At 40.5% G+C, this 20181-nt stretch overlaps 5 protein-coding genes across 12 annotated transcripts; 2 read left to right on the top strand and 3 right to left on the bottom strand.

Moving 5' to 3' along the window:
• Positions 1–321: 321 nt before the first annotated feature.
• On the top strand, positions 322–6827 carry LOC17900653 (ABC transporter C family member 5). Its single transcript, XM_006306522.2, has 12 exons — positions 322–578; positions 743–2879; positions 2979–3299; positions 3386–3472; positions 3685–4383; positions 4464–4628; positions 4710–5004; positions 5087–5301; positions 5381–5686; positions 5800–5863; positions 5969–6208; positions 6316–6827. The coding sequence occupies exons 2-12, from the start codon at positions 840–842 to the stop codon at positions 6426–6428; spliced, it is 4545 nt and encodes a 1514-aa protein (XP_006306584.1). The 5' UTR covers positions 322–578; positions 743–839; the 3' UTR covers positions 6429–6827.
• A 213-nt stretch (positions 6828–7040) lies between these two features.
• On the top strand, positions 7041–9833 carry LOC17898929 (subtilisin-like protease SBT1.2). The gene has a single exon (XM_006304905.2). It carries the CDS (start codon positions 7494–7496, stop codon positions 9831–9833), a length of 2340 nt encoding a protein of 779 aa, XP_006304967.1. The 5' UTR covers positions 7041–7493.
• On the bottom strand, positions 9333–12307 carry LOC17899003 (auxin-responsive protein IAA10). Of its 6 annotated transcripts, none has more exons than XR_002835369.1 (8): positions 11464–11732; positions 10895–11193; positions 10683–10815; positions 10528–10589; positions 10362–10449; positions 9740–9859; positions 9500–9618; positions 9333–9406 (listed from the first exon to the last, which is right to left on the bottom strand). XR_002835369.1 is itself a non-coding variant. In XM_023789257.1 (6 exons), the coding sequence occupies exons 2-6, from the start codon at positions 11673–11675 to the stop codon at positions 10433–10435; spliced, it is 723 nt and encodes a 240-aa protein (XP_023645025.1). In that variant the 5' UTR covers positions 11676–11685; positions 12220–12307; the 3' UTR covers positions 10147–10432. The 6 variants fall into 6 exon arrangements, 4 of the variants coding, with proteins under 4 accessions (XP_023645025.1, XP_023645024.1, XP_023645022.1 ...); XR_002835370.1 differs by having other exon boundaries at positions 9335–9406; positions 9740–9807; XM_023789257.1 differs by lacking the exons at positions 9333–9406; positions 9500–9618; positions 9740–9859 and adding an exon at positions 12220–12307 and having other exon boundaries at positions 10147–10449; positions 11464–11685.
• Positions 12093–14519, bottom strand: LOC17897477. The gene is made up of 3 exons (XM_023789253.1): positions 14331–14519; positions 13497–14066; positions 12093–13365 (listed from the first exon to the last, which is right to left on the bottom strand). The coding sequence occupies exons 1-3, from the start codon at positions 14434–14436 to the stop codon at positions 12335–12337; spliced, it is 1707 nt and encodes a 568-aa protein (XP_023645021.1). The 5' UTR covers positions 14437–14519; the 3' UTR covers positions 12093–12334.
• Positions 14520–15012: 493 nt separating this feature from the next.
• LOC17900148 (pre-mRNA-processing factor 39) lies at positions 15013–20016 on the bottom strand. 3 transcript variants are annotated; one of them, XM_006304343.2, is made up of 15 exons: positions 19881–20016; positions 19307–19561; positions 19088–19197; positions 18751–18980; positions 18010–18177; positions 17520–17907; positions 17334–17434; positions 17189–17252; positions 16913–17056; positions 16639–16791; positions 16438–16554; positions 16099–16329; positions 15710–16015; positions 15521–15622; positions 15013–15367 (listed from the first exon to the last, which is right to left on the bottom strand). In XM_006304343.2, exons 2-15 carry the CDS (start codon positions 19557–19559, stop codon positions 15254–15256), a joined length of 2481 nt encoding a protein of 826 aa, XP_006304405.1. In that variant the 5' UTR covers positions 19560–19561; positions 19881–20016; the 3' UTR covers positions 15013–15253. The 3 variants fall into 3 exon arrangements, with proteins under 3 accessions (XP_006304405.1, XP_023644666.1, XP_023644667.1); XM_023788898.1 differs by lacking the exons at positions 17189–17252; positions 17334–17434; XM_023788899.1 differs by lacking the exons at positions 17189–17252; positions 17334–17434; positions 19088–19197; positions 19307–19561; positions 19881–20016 and adding an exon at positions 18317–18418 and having other exon boundaries at positions 18751–18848.
• Positions 20017–20181: the final 165 nt, after the last annotated feature.

Raw genomic sequence — 20181 nt, 5'->3', positions numbered from 1 at the left:
TAATGATAAGACGCTTTTATTGAATTATTGTATGTGGTCAATAATACAAATAGTTAAATTCGATTAAAGGAAAGGGAAGACAATTGAAAAAACGAAAGTCGCCATTTACACGCACTCACATTGACGTATCGACGTCAAGCACCCTCCAAAAAGTAAAAAGTAAAAAGCTTACGCCTTTGTCACACTATTAAGCAATATACAGTAAGTCCAAACGCACAAAAAAAGTTGCAAAGGAAGCACCTTTTTCTTTTTAAATAAAAATCTCGAATCCAAATCGATCTACAAATTTTGCATCTTTTTTTTGTTTGCTTTGCTAAAAGAAGGGATTAGAGAGAAAGAGAAGAAAAGATTATCTCTTTTTGCTTTTTTTTTGGTTGTGTTTAATTGTTGGGGTTGATTTAAGCGGAGAGAGATCTTCTCTGCTTCTTCGTCTCTCTCTTTCTCTCACGGTTTCTCGATTTCTCTCAAGAACCCAAGTGACGTCTGCTTTCAGCTGATTTGTTTCTTCTCTCTCTCCATATTCATTCCTCTTCTTCTTCTTCTCTGGGACCTATTGATTTTGATCAAATCCAAAGCTGGTGTGTTTCCTTTTTTTGTTTGTTTGTTGTTTGTGTTTTTGTATTTTCTGTGATCGCTTCTGCCTACGTGTTGGGTTTTGCAGAGAAACTCATTTTGTTTTGATTTGCAATGTGTCAATACTCATTTGAAAATAAGATTCATCGCCCTCTCCTTTGTTCTGCAGCTACGCTTTTGGGATGTAGTGAGATGCTTGTTTTAGCTCGAAGTATCCGCCGCCTGTTGATCTTTAACAAACTCGCTCACACAAAATCGTTTCGAGCATGGATTTCAATGAGATCTCGTTCATCTTCGGAGAGCATTTGCCACTATTGGAACTCTGTTCGGTCTTCGTCAACCTCGTACTTTTTCTTGTCTTCCTATTTGATGTCTCTGCCAGGCAGATTCTCGTCTGCGTCAGAAGAGGCAGGGATAGGTTCTCCAAGGACGATACGGTTGCACCTTCTAATGCCAGCTTGGAAAGAGAGATTAACGATGTAACTGTTGGTTTTGGATTTAAACTGACTCTGCTCTGCTGCTTATATGTGTTAGGCGTGCAAGTTTTGGTGTTAGGTTTTGATGGGGTTAAGGTTATAAGAGAAGTTAGTGACTGGTTTGTTCTTTGCTTCCCAGCTGCTCAGGGTTTAGCTTGGTTTGTCCTTAGCTTCTTAGTTCTTCATTTAAAATACAAGTCATCAGAGAAGTTACCCTTCTTAGTGAGGCTATGGTGGCTTTTAGCGTTTTCGATTTGTTTGTGTACTATGTATGTGGACGGAAGAAGGCTAGCGATTGAAGGTTGGAGCGGATGTTCTTCTCATGTTGTCGCCAATTTAGCTGTTACACCTGCTCTTGGGTTTCTTTGCTTTGTGGCTTTGAGAGGCATTTCTGGTATTCAAGTTCACCGAAGCTCCTCTGATCTCCAAGAGCCTTTGCTTGTAGAAGAAGAGGCAGCTTGTCTTAAAGTTACTCCTTATAGTAGTGCTGGACTAGTTAGCCTAATCACACTTTCTTGGCTGGATCCACTTCTCTCGGCCGGTTCAAAAAGACCGCTTGAGCTCAAGGATATACCGCTTCTTGCACCTAGAGATAGAGCCAAGTCAAGTTACAAGGTCTTGAAGTCGAATTGGAAGAGATCAAAATCCGAGAATCCTTCAAAGCCTCCTTCTTTAGCTCGTGCGATTCTGAAATCATTTTGGAAAGAAGCAGCTTGCAATGCCGTCTTTGCTGGGTTGAATACTCTAGTGTCCTATGTGGGTCCTTATTTGATCAGCTACTTTGTTGATTATCTTGGAGGGAAGGAGATTTTCCCTCATGAAGGATATGTTCTCGCTGGGATATTCTTTACGTCCAAGCTTATAGAGACAGTCACCACCCGCCAATGGTATATGGGTGTTGATATCTTAGGGATGCATGTTAGATCAGCTCTAACAGCAATGGTATACAGAAAAGGTCTCAAACTTTCGAGTATAGCCAAGCAGAACCACACGAGCGGTGAAATTGTAAACTACATGGCAGTCGATGTCCAGCGGATAGGAGATTACTCATGGTATCTTCATGATATTTGGATGCTTCCGATGCAAATAGTTCTTGCTCTTGCAATTTTATATAAAAGCGTGGGCATAGCTTCTGTAGCTACATTGGTTGCTACGATAATCTCGATTCTTGTCACGATCCCATTGGCTAAGGTCCAGGAAGACTATCAAGATAAATTGATGACTGCAAAAGACGAAAGAATGAGGAAAACGTCAGAGTGTCTTAGGAACATGAGAGTTCTGAAATTGCAGGCATGGGAAGATCGTTATAGAGTGAGATTGGAAGAAATGAGGGAAGAGGAGTATGGTTGGCTTCGCAAAGCCTTATATTCACAGGCTTTTGTTACTTTTATCTTTTGGAGTTCCCCAATCTTTGTAGCCGCAGTTACATTTGCTACTTCGATATTCCTAGGCACTCAACTTACAGCTGGAGGTGTTCTTTCTGCTTTGGCGACATTCAGAATTCTTCAGGAGCCACTTAGGAACTTTCCTGATCTGGTATCAATGATGGCTCAGACAAAGGTTTCTCTTGATAGGATTTCCGGATTCTTGCAGGAGGAAGAGCTACAGGAAGATGCAACTATTGTTATACCACGCGGACTTTCAAATATAGCCATAGAGATTAAAGATGGTGTGTTTTGTTGGGACCCTTTTTCTTCAAGACCGACATTATCTGGGATTCAGATGAAAGTGGAGAAGGGTATGCGTGTGGCTGTCTGTGGCACAGTTGGCTCTGGAAAGTCAAGTTTTATCTCTTGTATCCTCGGGGAAATCCCGAAAATCTCTGGTGAAGTAAGTTAATGTTTTGTGGTGCTTAGTCTCAATTGCTCCACTTGCATTTTAATATTCTCTGAATTATCATTGATCACCTGCTGATATATTGTTATATAGGTTAGAATATGTGGTACTACTGGTTATGTGTCTCAATCGGCTTGGATTCAGTCTGGTAACATTGAAGAAAACATTCTATTTGGCAGTCCGATGGAGAAAGCAAAGTACAAGAATGTGATACAAGCATGTTCCCTGAAGAAAGATTTAGAGCTTTTCTCACATGGGGACCAAACTATTATCGGAGAGAGAGGTATAAATCTCAGCGGAGGCCAGAAACAGCGCGTACAACTTGCCAGAGCATTATATCAAGATGCTGACATTTATTTACTAGATGACCCTTTTAGTGCTCTTGATGCACACACTGGCTCTGATTTGTTTAGGGTAAGAAGCAATCCTACAACCTCAAATCACATTTTCATATTTTGAGTCTGGATGTTTGTTTAACGTTGTAATTATTGGTTGTACAGGACTATATTCTGTCTGCATTGGCTGAGAAAACTATTGTTTTTGTGACGCATCAAGTTGAATTTCTTCCTGCTGCTGATCTAATATTGGTAAGAAACTCATTTTCTTGGTTTTACTATGCATTTATTTTGGCTACTGTTGGTCCTTTTAGAAATGCTAAAGGGTCTCTTATAGGTGTTTAGCTTACCAGCTGTGATGAACTTGTCTCTATTGTTGCAGAAAGGTAAAACTGTTGAAGGAGTATTCTAACTATTATTGTTATGACAACCTCTGAATTTTCTTTATTTGTGTTGTTTCAAAGGTTCTGAAGGAAGGCAGGATTATTCAATCGGGTAAATATGATGATCTGCTGCAAGCAGGTACTGATTTTAAGGCCTTAGTGTCTGCCCACCACGAAGCAATTGAGGCCATGGACATCCCAAGTCCCTCCTCAGAAGACTCTGATGAAAATCCAATCCTCGATAGTTTGGTCTTGCATAATCCAAAGTCGGATGTTTTTGAAAATGACATCGAGACTTTGGCAAAGGAATTACAAGATGGTGGATCTTCTTCAGATTTAAAAGCAATCAAAGAGAAGAAGAAGAAAGCAAAGCGTTCCCGCAAAAAACAGCTTGTCCAAGAAGAGGAAAGAGTAAAGGGAAAAGTCAGCATGAAGGTGTACTTGTCATATATGGGTGCAGCATATAAAGGGCTTCTGATTCCTCTAATTATACTCGCACAGGCGTCTTTCCAATTTCTTCAGATTGCTAGTAACTGGTGGATGGCTTGGGCGAATCCTCAAACTGAAGGTGACGAGTCTAAAGTCGATCCCACACTGCTTCTCATCGTTTATACAGCTTTAGCTTTTGGGAGCTCTGTGTTCATTTTTGTACGAGCTGCTCTGGTTGCAACTTTTGGTCTAGCAGCTGCACAGAAACTGTTCTTGAATATGCTCAGAAGTGTGTTCCGAGCTCCGATGTCATTCTTTGATTCCACTCCTGCAGGAAGAATTTTGAATCGGGTATGTAGATGTGTTATCACCATTAAAATCCACAGTTTCTGTATTAGTTTTCTGATTTTGGGAATGTTATTGGTGTTCAGGTTTCTATTGACCAAAGTGTTGTGGATCTTGACATTCCTTTTAGACTCGGTGGGTTTGCTTCAACAACGATACAACTCTTTGGGATTGTCGCTGTAATGACCAATGTTACCTGGCAAGTTTTCCTTCTTGTTGTTCCAGTAGCGGTTGCTTGCTTTTGGATGCAGGTAAATCTATTTTCTTCCCCTTGAGTAACTCTGAAAGATTTTTTTAATTTATAATTTAACTGATATTGAAATCAAATGCAGAAATATTACATGGCATCTTCAAGAGAATTGGTTCGGATTGTTAGTATCCAGAAGTCTCCAATAATTCACCTTTTTGGAGAATCAATTGCTGGTGCTGCCACAATAAGAGGATTTGGCCAGGAAAAGAGATTTATCAAAAGGAATCTTTATCTTCTCGATTGTTTTGTTCGACCTTTCTTCTGCAGTATCGCTGCTATTGAATGGCTTTGTTTACGCATGGAATTACTTTCCACACTTGTATTTGCTTTCTGTATGGTTTTACTCGTCAGTTTTCCACATGGAACCATTGATCCAAGTAAGTATCTCTAGTTCCTCCAACAAAAAAGCATCAACGAGAATCCAGTTATCCTAATAGTGATGTTTCTGTTGTGTAATAGGCATGGCAGGGCTTGCTGTGACATATGGGCTTAACTTGAATGGACGTCTATCAAGATGGATACTTAGCTTTTGTAAGCTTGAAAACAAAATTATCTCAATTGAAAGGATTTATCAGTATAGTCAGATTTTAGGAGAATCCCCAGCAATTATCGAAGATTTCCGCCCGCCTTCCTCGTGGCCTGAAACGGGAACAATCGAGCTACTTGATGTTAAGGTACTATTCAAAAATATTTATTATATTACCTCTCTGCACTTTCTTTCTCTGTTTTCTTATTGCTTTGTTCCTTTTGAAGGTTCGTTATGCTGAGAATCTCCCAACAGTTCTCCATGGAGTAAGCTGTGTGTTTCCGGGTGGAAAAAAGATTGGAATCGTTGGGCGAACGGGAAGCGGAAAGTCGACTTTGATTCAAGCTCTGTTTCGGTTGATTGAGCCAACTGCTGGAAGAATCACTATAGACAACATTGATATTTCTCAAATTGGTCTTCATGATCTCCGTAGTCGCCTTGGTATTATACCTCAAGATCCTACATTATTTGAAGGAACAATCCGAGCGAATCTTGACCCGCTCGAAGAACATTCAGATGATAAAATCTGGGAGGTAATATATTAATATATTCTATACTGTTTCGTACCCTGTCTTGTTTCTGCTTCAGATGTTAACTCCTGGGAATTAGAATTTGTTTCTAGAGATACTCAACTTTTTGCTTACAGGCGCTTGACAAATCCCAGCTTGGAGACGTTGTTAGAGGGAAAGACCTAAAACTTGACTCTCCTGGTAATAAATTGCACCAAGAAGTCCTTTTTAAAAACAATTCCACTCTTTCCGCTTCTATCTACTGATTTTTTTTTTGGTTGTTGTCTCGAAACATAAATCAAATAGTGCTGGAAAATGGAGATAACTGGAGTGTTGGGCAGAGACAGCTTGTGTCACTTGGACGAGCATTACTAAAACAAGCGAAAATACTTGTGCTTGATGAAGCAACAGCATCAGTTGATACAGCAACAGACAATCTGATCCAGAAGATAATCAGAACAGAGTTCGAAGACTGCACGGTCTGCACCATTGCTCACCGGATCCCAACTGTTATCGACAGTGACCTTGTTTTGGTTCTTAGCGACGGTAATTCATATACAAATCAAAAACATTGAACATTTTATCTTCATATTACCTTTGTTTTGTTTTGGGAGGGGGGAGAATTCAGTGTTGTGTTACGGTTTGTGTTGCAGGTAGAGTAGCCGAGTTTGATACTCCTGCGAGGCTATTAGAAGACAAATCATCAATGTTCCTGAAATTGGTAACAGAATACTCATCAAGATCTACTGGAATCTCGGATTTTTGATCACCCAGGTTAAAGAAATTCAGTTTAGGTGCGTTTCTCTTTCTCAAGAGGATATAACAGAACTGAAATGGGACAAAAGCGTAAGGTGTAAGTAAGGGAGGGTTTTCCACAGGGTAAAAAGATAGAAGCTTGAAATGATGCAAAAATCTTCACGCTTATAAACTTTGGGTTTAAATCTCATCTTTTCAACATTGGGAGAAACCTGTTTTGTACGGAACAGTTAGTCTATGTGGTTTTGATGTTATCAATAATCTGCAAAGAAACAGAGAAAAGCTAGAAGAGAGACTAGACTTGTACTACTAAGACATCCAAGATGTATGTATACACATAACTAATTCTGTATTGGGCTTATGAGTGACGTATGAAGCCCAATAGCAATATAACAACCACGACTTCGTATTGTAACGTAGTACCCGATGAGAAAATACGAGGCGTGTGGAGCGTGCGTGTATAAATGCGCACGTAGTGAACACCACGCTGCTGCATTTAATTTTCTTTCAACGGTCGTATTTTTTAATTCAAGGCTACGACAAAGTAATCAAAAAATATTTAAAATACATTGCCCAATCGTTGATTTATTGACTAGTACCGTATATAAAATAGCTCATTAATTCAGTAAAATTTCAACGGAAACCAAATAAAGTTCAAAATCTTTTGTTTCACCAAGAGGCTATATATCTACTGTACAAACTAATAGTATACGCAATAAAATCTAACCATAACATCTCGTGAGCAAGAAACAAATAGACACAGAGACAAGGCAGACAAAAAAGCCTTACAAGTGAAAAACCTTAACAGCTTCACTTAATAGTTCATGTCTTGAGCTTTGAAACAACAAAAAAAACAAAAAGAGAAGAAGCTCCTACCTCTCTGCAACATACAAAGGATCCTCGTGATGCAGAGCTCTTACTCTTCACGAGCTTCATCATCTTCTTCCTTAGACTCCGAATCCCAGGTTTTGAATTCTCTTCACTCTTCTTTAAATACCCGTTTCTTCTTCTCCAAGACCATGCACTTCTTCAGCAACAATAAACCAACTCCTTTTCTTCAGCTCCCTGCGCTGCAATGGAAACCAAAACTTTCTTACTCTGCATTACCTTCCTTCTCTTCTGTTCTTCTTTCTCATCCTCAAAGATCCTACAGAAACAGACTTACATTGTTCAGCTTCATCCTAACACCGAAACGGCTAAAACCTTTGCCTCAAAGTTTGATTGGCATCTTTCTTTCCTCCAAGAAGCGGTTTTGGGTGTTGAAGAAGAAGAAGAAGAAGAGCCTTCTTCACGACTTCTATACTCCTATGGCTCTGCCATAGAAGGATTTGCTGCTCAGTTAACTGTATCAGAAGCCGAGATGCTGAGATATTCACCTGAAGTTGTTGCAGTGAGACCTGACCATGTTCTCCACGTTCAAACCACTTACTCTTACAAGTTCTTGGGACTTGACGGTCTTGGAAACTCCGGTGTATGGTCTAAATCTCGGTTTGGTCAAGGCACGATTGTCGGCGTGCTTGATACAGGAGTTTGGCCTGAAAGTCCTAGCTTTGACGATACCGGAATGCCTTCGGTTCCACGGAAATGGAAAGGGATTTGCCAAGAAGGAGAGAATTTCAGTTCCTCGAGCTGTAACCGGAAGCTAATCGGTGCTAGATTCTTCATCAGAGGACACCGTGTCGCTAACTCACCAGAGGACTCCCCAAACATGCCTCGTGAATACATCTCCGCAAGGGATTCAACCGGACATGGGACTCACACGGCTTCAACAGTTGGTGGATCCTCTGTTTCGATGGCAAGTGTTCTTGGAAATGGGGCTGGTGTGGCTCGTGGGATGGCACCTGGAGCTCACATTGCAGTCTATAAAGTTTGTTGGTTCAATGGTTGTTACAGCTCTGACATTCTAGCAGCTATAGATGTAGCGATTCAAGATAAAGTCGATGTCCTTTCACTCTCCCTTGGCGGTTTCCCTATTCCTTTGTATGATGATACAATTGCCATTGGAACCTTCCGAGCCATGGAACGTGGTATATCCGTAATCTGTGCAGCTGGTAATAATGGTCCAATAGACAGCTCGGTTGCGAACACAGCTCCTTGGGTTTCAACCATCGGTGCAGGCACGGTTGATAGAAAATTTCCTGCTGTGGTCAGATTAGCCAACGGAAAGCTTCTCTATGGAGAGTCATTGTATCCAGGAAAAGGTTTAAAGAATGCCGAGAGAGAGGTCGAGGTGATTTACGTCACGGGAGGAGATAGAGGAAGTGAGTTCTGCTTGAGAGGGTCACTTCCAAGAGAGGTTATCCAAGGCAAAATGGTGATTTGTGACCGCGGTGTCAATGGAAGATCAGAGAAAGGAGAAGCCATTAAAGAAGCAGGTGGAGTTGCAATGATCTTAGCCAACACAGAGATCAACCAAGAAGAGGATTCTATCGACGTTCATCTCTTACCAGCTACATTGATCGGTTACGCCGAGTCGGTTCTTCTGAAAGCTTATGTTAATGCCACGGTGAAACCAAAGGCACGGATAATTTTTGGTGGGACGGTGATTGGGCGGTCAAGAGCACCGGAAGTGGCTCAGTTTTCAGCTCGAGGACCGAGTTTAGCCAATCCTTCTATACTAAAACCGGATATGATTGCTCCAGGAGTCAATATCATCGCGGCTTGGCCTCAAAATCTAGGACCAACTGGACTTCCTTATGACTCCAGAAGAGTTAACTTCACTGTGATGTCAGGAACTTCAATGTCCTGTCCACATGTTAGCGGAATCACTGCTCTTATCCGCTCAACATACCCGAATTGGTCTCCCGCTGCAATCAAGTCTGCATTGATGACAACAGCGGATTTGTATGATCGTCAAGGCAAAGCGATAAAGGACGGTAACAAACCAGCTGGCGTGTTTGCCATCGGAGCAGGGCATGTAAATCCGCGAAAGGCGATAAACCCGGGATTGGTTTACAACATTCAACCGGTGGACTACATTACTTACCTCTGCACGTTAGGTTTCACAAGATCAGACATTTTAGCTATCACTCATAAGAACATCAGCTGCAGCGGAATATTGCGAAGAAATCCTGGTTTTACCCTCAATTACCCGTCCATCTCAGTGATTTTCAAACGTGGCAAGACAACGGAGATGATCACAAGACGTGTGACTAACGTTGGAAGCCCTAATTCGATATACTCGGTGAATGTCAAGGCTCCTGAGGGGATCAACGTGATTGTAAAACCAAAAAGACTTGTGTTTAACCACGCAGATCAAACGCTGAGTTATCGAGTATGGTTTGTATTGAAGAAGAGAAACAGAGGAAAAGGGGTGGCTACCTTCACACAGGGACAATTGACTTGGGTCAACTCTCGGAATCTGATGCAGCGAGTTAGGAGTCCGATCTCTGTGACATTGAAGAATAATAACTGAGCCAGTGGAGTAAACCTTTTTACATTCTGTTTCAAAAGTTTGTGTTAGTTTTAATATTAGATTTTATTAGGTTTTGATGCTAAGAAAACCTCGTGAAGCTGATTCATTGTTGTTATTCTACTACACACACTAGCTGTATCTCATTTCTCAGATTTTGAAAATGAAAATTCAGAGTGATTCTATTATATAGTTCGTTATCATCACTAAACCTCAGTCCACATTTGATTTTTTTTTTTCTGCACAACCAACCACTAAAACAACATATTACTGGACAATTTTGAGTGATGCGATCAAAACGAATTACTTTTAGCCATAAACCCTAAATATACATACATATTTACTCTTTATATATACACATATATCTTCAAAGAGAAGTTTCAGTTGTTGTTTGATATTCACAAACGACCACAAGAGACATGTACATTCGTGCATACTCATTCATATACACAATTATATATCTGAAGGTGATTCACAATTTACGGACCAAAGACATGTAACTAAATTAAATTAAAGAAACAAGGAACGAACCCTGGGTGTTCTTTCAAGTATAGCAATATATCTGTATTCTTGTCTTTTCATATCTCTCTGTTCCACTTCCATCATTGATCATTTCCACCTGACAGAATATGATTCACCTTCATATCGATCTGAAACAGGACATTGATGTTTTTGCTATATAGGAATCTCTACTTACCAACTCCAGTTTCACTTGATGTCTTCATGATTCTCAGTCTTTTAACAGACCCGAGGAACATCCTGAGAAAATGAAAAGATCGTTTAAATCGAACCAATGTGCCACAGAACAAATATAGAGGATAAATGGGGAAGATATTAAGCGCAAACACGTACTGCCAAGGAACATCTCCTACAAGCATCCAGTCTCCGTCTTTATCTTGATATGTTATAATATAGTCTGATGAGCCATCTAGCAATTCACAAGCATGTAATTCCTTGACTGTTTTGAATCCTCGTGAGATAGTCCCTACAAATTGAACAAGTCAATTTCAAGAGACACGGAATTTGAAAAGCATAAGTCACATGAAACAGAAATAGAAACTGACTTGTTACAGAAGAAGGTATCTGGAAAAACATTTGTTCCAAAGTTTTCGCCAAGGCTTCATAAGAATCCAGAACATTGAGATCAAGCTTCCTTCCAATTAAAACTCCATCCATGGTCACCTTCACAAGCATAGATTTGACAAAGCAAGCATCAGCATTCTTCGCAGCCACCATTCCATTTTTTGCTGTGTTCTTCTGAATGTCAGAACTCAAGCCGCCTTCAGTAGCTAATGACTTTGCTTGGTTGACCAAACTGTTGATTCTGTAAGTCCGTAGAGGCGGCCAGCCTACGGCAACTTGTCTGCTCCATTGCCAAATGAAATGAATAAATCAGAAAACAGGCAACTGCAATACACAACCTGACATGATAATTAACGTTACCAATGTAATCCACAATTATAACTCAAGAGAACTCTCTATTGTGCTCTAGTCCTGTGATTAATTCAATCTCACTCTACACACCTTCGATTACAACTATACCTTGCTTGAATTCTATATAGCTCTTATCAATAAACAGATCCAAGACCAATCATACACATGAAATTTTAAAGCCTGGAAGATGAAATTTTACCGCGCAGCCGCAGAAGAATCAGCAGACCGTTTGGTCCCACTTTCTCTGGTCAGAGAAGAAGACGAGGAAGACAAAGAAGATCGAACCTTCCGGCGACCATTAAGACCAATGCTAAGACCCAGAGCTAGGTCGAGCTCTGTCTCTGACACCGAATCGTCAGGGGATGAAGAATCCTCAGAAGACAGTGCAGCGTTGTCGCTCTCTCCGATCATCACCGAGCCACTAGAGAAACAAACATATTCGAAACCACTCATTACCCCAAAACCGATAAAAGGAAAACACAAAATCGAGAGAAGACGAAAACGCCACTGAGTGGCTAAGAGGAACCCTTGATTCAAATCCAATCATCATCGATCAAGCTTGAAGAAACCCATAAAAAGGTTTCAACTTTTCAATACCTCTTACAACTCTGAAATCTCGAGACAGAGTTATTAACGCCAAAAGATAAATCTTCAGGTTATGCAGGGATCCCAGAGCAAAAACGAGGTCTTTTCTCTTGATTCGAGGGGGCGACTTCGATTCACGGATCAAACAAAAGAAGGAAACTTTTCTCAGGTAGAGAGAGAGAGAGAGAGAAGAGAAGAGAAGAGAAGGAGAAAAGGAAAAAGCGGAAACGGTAGACGAATGTGTGCGTTTGGTTTGGGTTTGTTCGTCTAATTAATAAGTTTGTTTGTTTAATTTAATTACATCATGGGACCCTCGTGTATACACTTCTAACGACAAGATTTACGTTGATCCTACGCTAATTGTAATTACCTTTCCGTGATTAAAGCTGCTTCTTCTTCTTCTTCTTCCTTTACAAGTTAGGGCTCCGATGGTAATCTCACCATATCTTTCCTAGTCCTAGCCCGTTACAGTCTCTGAGATTTCTTCACCATCTTTCATCGCCGTACCAGTTGTTCTTCTCCTTTGGTCCCGTAGGACCTTCTTCGCCGGACAATTCCACTGGAAGTTTTCTCAGCGCGGTGGCCACTGAAACCCTTACTGTCCTCGGAAATCGATCCATCAACCTCTCTATCTCCTCCCTTGAATCGTACACAACCTTTGGTCCCCATTCTCTCATATACTGCAGCCAAGGCGGTTCTGTCACCACACCCTCCCGGCTTAGATACTCCGCTGCAACCACCTCATACTGTGAGCTCGAATCAACAAAGACATCGCTACACGCAGTGTCGTTCCTTATCCCAATCCCAAGCAATGTCGATCCCTGTAAGTAAGTTCCAGCCTTAGGAAAGCTTGCATGCCCATGTTTGGACGAGTAAATAACAGCTCTGTTGCTTCCGGGAATGAATTCTAGGTCGTATGCTTCGATCCACTCGCCCCCACTGTGCTGAGACAAGTAGACTGAGTAAAGCTCTCCGGAAAAATTGCTGATTCGGAGAGTGAAATGTTCCCAATCGCAGACGTGTTGTCCGATACTGATCAATGAGACATCGACGAGTCCTAGTTTTAACGTCGCTGGTCCATTAAAAGGACAGAAAATCCAGAAGACAAGATCCGTGAAGGTTCCTCCAAGAGCAGGCTTAATGTGAATGTAAAGTTTCGAGCTTCCAAGGTTTCCTCGCTTGACGAAATCTCTTTGTTGATCATCACACGGCAAATCAATCCAAAACTGCTTGTCATTGCTTCCTCCTGGAGGCAGATTCGAGCCATTTTCTTCGATAAGTTGATAGATCGAATTTCCCTTTTCGCAGAGAACTGCACCGTTCTTGAAGAACCATGATACAGAAGAAGGGAAGTAGCTTTCACCAGGGTGGAAGACTAGCGTAGGACCATAGTGTTGAATCAGAGCTTGAATCTGCTCCACATTTGGCATTGCGTGTAAACCCGAAGCTAGATTCTTTAGACAAGCAATGCCGAGTTCTTCTCTAGCAACAAGCCGAGTTCTGCAGAAGAAAGTACCTGCAAAAAGATTAGTGTAGGACCCCATAGGGTTAAATCAAAAGCTTGAATTTGATCAACATTTGGTATAGCATTACGTATACTGAGATTTTCTCTAGCAACAAGAAGCCGTGTTCTGCAAACGAAAGTACCTGCAGAGACACCTTTGCCCCACATCCCGCGGTCTGAAGGCCGAGTTCTCCATATAAACAAAGGAACACATAAAGATTCTGAAACAGCAGTGACAATAACTTTGTGGATTTCACAGTTATCAGTAAGGTCAGCTCTAACACATCTAACTACATTCAACTCGGGTTTCGCGGAATTCTTTGTAACCACAAAACCAATCGCTCTATACCCTTCAGGAGGCTGCGGGAACCAGAAGTAACCGCATTCGTTAGTATCATTACGTTCTTCTGCAGAATCATTCAAGCTCCAGACAAGTACAAAATCAACAGGTTCCACCAATGCAGGTTTTTTCTCCTCTTCTAATGAATCAACTAAATCTCTTGCCGCAAGAACATAACCCCTCAAAGGATGAGAATCAGATTGACAGTAGTGACCTAAGCAATGGAAGTTTTTGGGCAACGATCCCTCTGGTTTGTAGAACGACATGCTCTTGTTCTTTTCTACGGATCTGTATCGCCATACGAATTCAAAATTCGTAATTTTGATGACTTCTAATTTGCCGAGATTGATTGTTCCAGAGCCAAAGCCTTGACCTAATTAGTTTTCAAAACATTGTTAAAATCGCATTCTCTAAAGAATCTTTCACATGTTTAAGGATTCTGATTTATTGGATTAGATTAGTGGATACAGAGATCTGATTGAAAAACCCAGTTGAATTTAAGGAAATTGGGGTCAAAAATCGAGAAACAAACACCAAGCTTTGGCATTGCCGAGGAAAGCAAAACCTAGAATTGAATATTTTGAAATCTGAATCGCGAACAAGAGAAGTCTGGGGAATATGATGGAAGAGGAGTTACCTGGAGGCCACTGGGGAATGGAAGACGGAAGGGAGAAGGTTCCAGGGTCTTTTAATGGCGGTAGATCTGTCACATTGTTCCAGTGGAGACATTTGTAACCCAACATATCTCACGATACCCAATGTGGAAGATGAAAGATGTCAGCTTTTGTAGCATTCCAGCCTTCGGAATCAACAAAATATATATATATATATATATTTTTTTTTTTCCTTTTTCTTTAGAGAGTATTTAAATATAACCGTCCTATGAAATTCTACACATCGCAGACTACCTTGGGGGAGAAGTTATCACCTCTGTTTTTCGAAGAAATGCCACAAGAGACCTGATGAACACGAGAAACTTGGACAGTCGCACACAAAATCATGTTTTCTCAAATATATCTAAAAAGTTTGCAAATTTACCACAAAATCTTTTAAAAGAGTACAAATTTACCCCATAAGTTTCCATATAAAGTCAATTAGGAAAAAAAAAAAAAACTATAAAGTCAACTTTAAGATAGATGTTCGATATAAGACATAAAATTTGAATTTTTAAGAACTTGTAGAGAAATATAATATACGTAAGATAAATAAGCTTCATATTCCAGAAAATATTAAAGGTTTTCAATATAACAAAATTGTTTTGCTGCTCTGTTTTTAATTTCTCTGATTTCTTCCAATTTTCCTTTTTCTTACGCAAGATAAACTTAAGGTAATTTAACCGCACTAACCGGCTCATCAATTCTAATTCTCTGGTTACAATCTGTAATGATAACCAGCTACACCCGAGAACCTTTACGGATCACGCAACTGAAGAAATGTAAAATTCTGTTGTCACTGATCGAGAAAAGAGAGACGAGTAAACATTCAGACACTAAAATTTGAGTAGGTAAAGCAAATGGTTATAAATCTCGCTACAAAAACGACCCGCAACAGTGAATCAGTTCAGTAGTACGCATTGTAGTAAGCTTGTGGAGCAGCAGCAGCAGGTTGCTGCACCGGCGCAGCCACTGGTGCTGCAGCTGCAACTGGAGGTGCATAGCTCTGAGTTGGGTATGTCTGAAAACGTTTTAACAATGAAAAGATCCAGTTAGTAGTCAAAGATTAACCCAATCTAAACAACTAGTGGCTACTCCCTGTAATCCTATAACCTTCCTAATTTAAAAATACACTAATTAAGAATTTCGGTTACTGAAGAACTATTTTGGTTACCTGAGCAGGATATGCACCATAAGCAGCAGCCTGTGGCACAGGTGGTGGTGCTTGTGGGGCGGTATAGCCGGCGGGATATCCCCCATATGCACCATAAGCAGCCTACACAGTATATTCAAAATACTATAATAAGATTAAAAGCACATGTGCAAGAACGGAAATAGGTTTGGTTCTATCTTTGGTATTTACCTGTTGACCGTAAGTAGGGTTCCATTGCTGCGGTTGAGCAGGAGCAGCTTGTGTTGGTGGCCAAGTCTGAGGCTGCGCAGCATAACCACCAGACCATTGAGTCTGAGTATTTGGATATGCATTGGATACTGGCTGAGCAGGTGGAGTGCCATTGTATGTTTTCGCCATTTTTGTCCTATCTGATGAGAGAAAATCATCTGCGCTACGCTTTTTCAGCTCTGATGTGCTCCGACGAGGTAAAAACAGTTGCGCATGTTGATCTTCTGCTTTCTCTATGGACTTCACATCTCCATAAAGACCCAAGAACTGCAACAAAGCCATTAACATTTGGGTATTAGAATTAGATACAAGATGTTCATGCAAGGATTGTCTTCTTTCTTTTCCGTTACCTCTATATATATTAAAGATAGCTCTTCCCTCTCAGTGGCACTTGCAATGTTTTGGGAATCAACATCTGGCTTGATAATTTTTTCGACAAGTGGCTCAAGGTAATCAATCTGTCTTGGTGGTGGCTGAATTGTCTCAAAATGAATTAGTGCTTCCATGAAAAGTTTTGATGGTTGTACATGGTCAAGTGCTTCGACTAAAATCCTCCTAGCTTTCTCAGCATCCCTGGAAATCTGAAAGTAATATTGAGAAAAGTAAGTAGCCAAACCACCATATACTCTGTCAAGAAAACAAAATCATAACGATGCAAAAATCAGTAGTATAACGCCTTAGTGACTTACCAAGTATGAAAACCTTGAATACTGAGCATACAGCAGTGGCAGTAATGGGGAATGTTCTTTCCCCTTTTCAACAGCAATTACTTGCTCATACAAAGTGAAAGCATCATCCAGATTACCCTGCAGATAAAATCAGGAGACATGTCAGGGAAACAAACAGTGATATAACTCTATACTAGTTCTTTAATCACCATGGAAGCTTACTAGTCGGTTCTCCATGTTCGCATGTTTGATTACTGCTTCAAGAAGTCCAGATGAAATTTCAGAGTGCACTAATTGGTATGCAGCTCTTGCACCAGCTATATCCCCATTCTGCTCTTTCAATCGAGCAGCAAAAAGGTGAATCTCTGGTTGTTTCTATCAAAGAAAAGAAAGCATAAAAATAAATAAGAGGGTCAGAGCTGAGCAAGTTATTCTACAAAGTTAATAGTTAATGAATTTGAATAACCAAAAAGGTTTGGAGAAACACATTTCGTACCTTGACAAAGACTTGAGTTGCTCGAGCGAGGGCATTATCTGCAAGGTCCGTACTTCCACTTGCTTTCATCTTTAATACATATCGAATCCAGTATTCTGGGTAATTTGCGCAGGCAACCACACATCTTTCATAAAGCTTGACCACCTATTGAAGAATACAATCGAATTTAAAACATATATGATAATCACTAGTTAAAAAAACATGTACACATAGAAAGCACAAAGGAGAAATCCACAAGAAATACTCTACAATTCCAACAGAGGGGCCCTCACATACAGAGGGACCCTCCATGCCTGACAGACAGATTGTTAGGAAGACACCTGCATTAATAACATTGGAACTTTAACAACAAAGATAACTCGTTTACCTATAATATCCATTGACAAATTGAGAGTTTGAAGTACTTAGCCTTAAAAGTTACCAAATCGAGCCCCATGCTTTGGTCTCAGTTATTTCCCATTTAAAAGTTGCTTGATCCAATGGAAACCCAATCAAGCATATGATGCACCAGATACTACTTAACTGTAGGTCAATAATATTACAGAGGTACAACTTAATCTACAAAGCCTTTTACGCTCACATATAAGAGAGTTAAGCACCCCAGTACCTTATTGAAATCTCCATCCTTTTCTATGAAGTCCAGATAATTGTGCCAGTTCTCCAGCTCAGCGACATTGAGAGGCCGCACATGGAAATAGGGCCTCCTTATAGCCATTTCAAAGCCAATTATTTTGGATTCAAACTCTTTTGCTTTGATATACATGGCTTCTCTGATGCCAACGTATGTCTTCAACTCCTCAGGATCAGTTGAACCAGCACTTTCCAGTTTAGGGGATTTTTCGGTAGAACTATCAGCTTGGGATTGTCCTTCATCTGCCTTTCCACCAGACTCAGATGGTGCACTTTCAGAAGTATCAACACCAGCAGTTGCTGCTGCAGCTTCCTCAGCACTCCTGAGTTCCGATAGAGGCCGTGTCTCAGCTAGTTCCTTAAAACTATAGCAAGACAAGCACTCATCAAAAAAAAATATAAACCCGAAAGAAGACTCTACCCAATTCAGTACAGACGAAAATGATAAAGTAAGTCACTAAAGTTACCTGCCGAAATATCTATCAAGATTTTGAATTGGATTCTCCAATATTCTGGTATATATCATCGCAAGTCGGCTCCAGTCCTGCTGCATGTACTCGTACTCGATGTATTTGTCCCACAATAGAGAGGAAAGAAAATCAGTTCCAACGTAAACCAGAGCCCGTTCAAAAAGCCTGCAGCAGCATTATAGTCAAAAGAATGTCAGATGAGCTGAAAGACACAGACATATCCAACCAATAAAGACAAACACAAGTTCTATGGAGAAATGGATTCACTCTTTGAATGCATGATACTGCCAAACACTGCATTTACCTTCCTGGTAAAAGCATACCATGGCCAAAATCGAGCAGTCAGGGACTACCTAAGCCCAAAACTGGTTGACATCTTCCCAGCAGCATTTTGCATATGGATGCACTTCAGAGGGACGGTGACAATTAAAACAGGTATATTTTAACTTCAAAATTTTGAAACCAGAGAAGCATAGAGCACGGAAAAAATGGAGCAGTTTCAGGTAAAAATATCAGATAGCTATGGAAGGAAGCTGAAAGCTACTTTAAAGCACATAAGAAAAGAAGTAATTTATAAAAAAAAATCCATCAGATCTTTCCGCCACAAATGAGGACTTGCTGTAGCAATCTAAGAAAAGGGTTAGATGGTAAAAAACAATTTCTGTCTAGGTAATTAGAAAGTCAACCAAGTTGTTAATACACATACAATTAGAAGAACAAGGGATATGAATTCATTACCTTCTGATCGTGTCTGGATCTCCATATGTGTTGATGGCGAAAGTGCAATAATGCAACCAGATGTCCACTGAATAAGTCACTCCCTGCACTGCTCTTTCATAAACCTCCACCACCTTGTCCATTGCCCCAACTCGAGCCTCATGATCCGCATACTTTTTCCAATAGCCATAACACAAAGGAAATTCAGCTAGGAAAGCATCATACACCTTTCGGATTTTTGCTATAATGTCCTGTAATTAGGGCAGCAAGAAAAACATCATCAAACTTGCACAAAAGAACTAAGTAACTGATGATAAATCCTAGCAAAAGACATGGAAAGTTGAAAATCCACACACACCTGAGCTATCCTCTCCGTCTCTTCAATCAGGGCAGTCCAAGCATTGAACTCTAAGGAATTAGCCCTTACAATATTCCACAAGCGCTCCTCTTCTGGTGAGAGAGTAGAGCCTGTAACAACAGCGGAGGAAAAAGCAAGAATAATATCATCACAGTTCCGAATCTGTTAAATTTGTAATGATGTGCTTGAATACAAGCTATAAAAAGAAGGAGAAATTACCAAGATTGTCTCCATGCTCCGCTGCTGGAGCTGTTACAGCCACATTATCTGTTACACTTCCATTCTCAGCTGGCACAGTTTCAACTCCATGGCCAGTCCCATTGACCAAAGCATCATTATTGACCGGGTGTGATGGATCAACATTCGGTGCAGTCTCTTGCCCTGTCGATTCCTCAGTGGCAGAAGAAGCATTATAACCTCCATATGCAGCAGAAGTATATCCTTCGGCAACCATGGCCTCGCTGTCTCCCATAACTTTATAAAACAGCAGAAAACAAAGTTCACGTAAGAAAGGAATCAGTGCAAAACACACAGAATAGTGATATTTTAAGTGTAGAAAACAAGAGGAGTGCCGGAACCACAAACTTCAAACAGGCAAAACGAAGATCAGAGTAAAGCGAAATTCACTATATCTTCCTATGAATTACAATCTGGAAAGCAGTATAAGGAGTTTTCCAACATGAAAAGCTAAAGCATGTCGCAATCCGAACAAAATCAGAAACCCAATAAAACTGAGCTAATGAGAAACCCTAGGTTTATTACCAATTAGTAGAAACGAGAGAAGGATATTAACCTCGCGAAGTGAAGAAGAAGCTCGCTACTAGAAATCTTCCCAACTAGTCGATGCTCTCTTCCAAAGTGGCTTCAATAGAAGGAGAGCTCACAGCTTTTTGATTTTTGGGGTTTGTTTCGTTTGAAGGAAGAGAGGGGTATAGGGTTGGAGACGATATACAAAAACAAAAGGCGACGCGTATATCGTGTTGGTCGGCGCACAGTAAGATCCGTGGAACTCAATATGGGCCGTTACAATTCATTAAGATATGGGCCTATAGATTACTTAATGGGCCAACTAACCCACCAATTAAAACCGAGAA

Source organism: Capsella rubella, unplaced genomic scaffold (assembly GCF_000375325.1).
Source record: "Capsella rubella cultivar Monte Gargano unplaced genomic scaffold, Caprub1_0 scaffold_1, whole genome shotgun sequence".
In the NCBI taxonomy this organism is placed as follows: domain Eukaryota; kingdom Viridiplantae; phylum Streptophyta; class Magnoliopsida; order Brassicales; family Brassicaceae; genus Capsella; species Capsella rubella.
The sequence above is the reverse complement of the archived record's forward strand: the minus strand, read 5'-3'. Positions and strand labels throughout refer to the sequence as shown.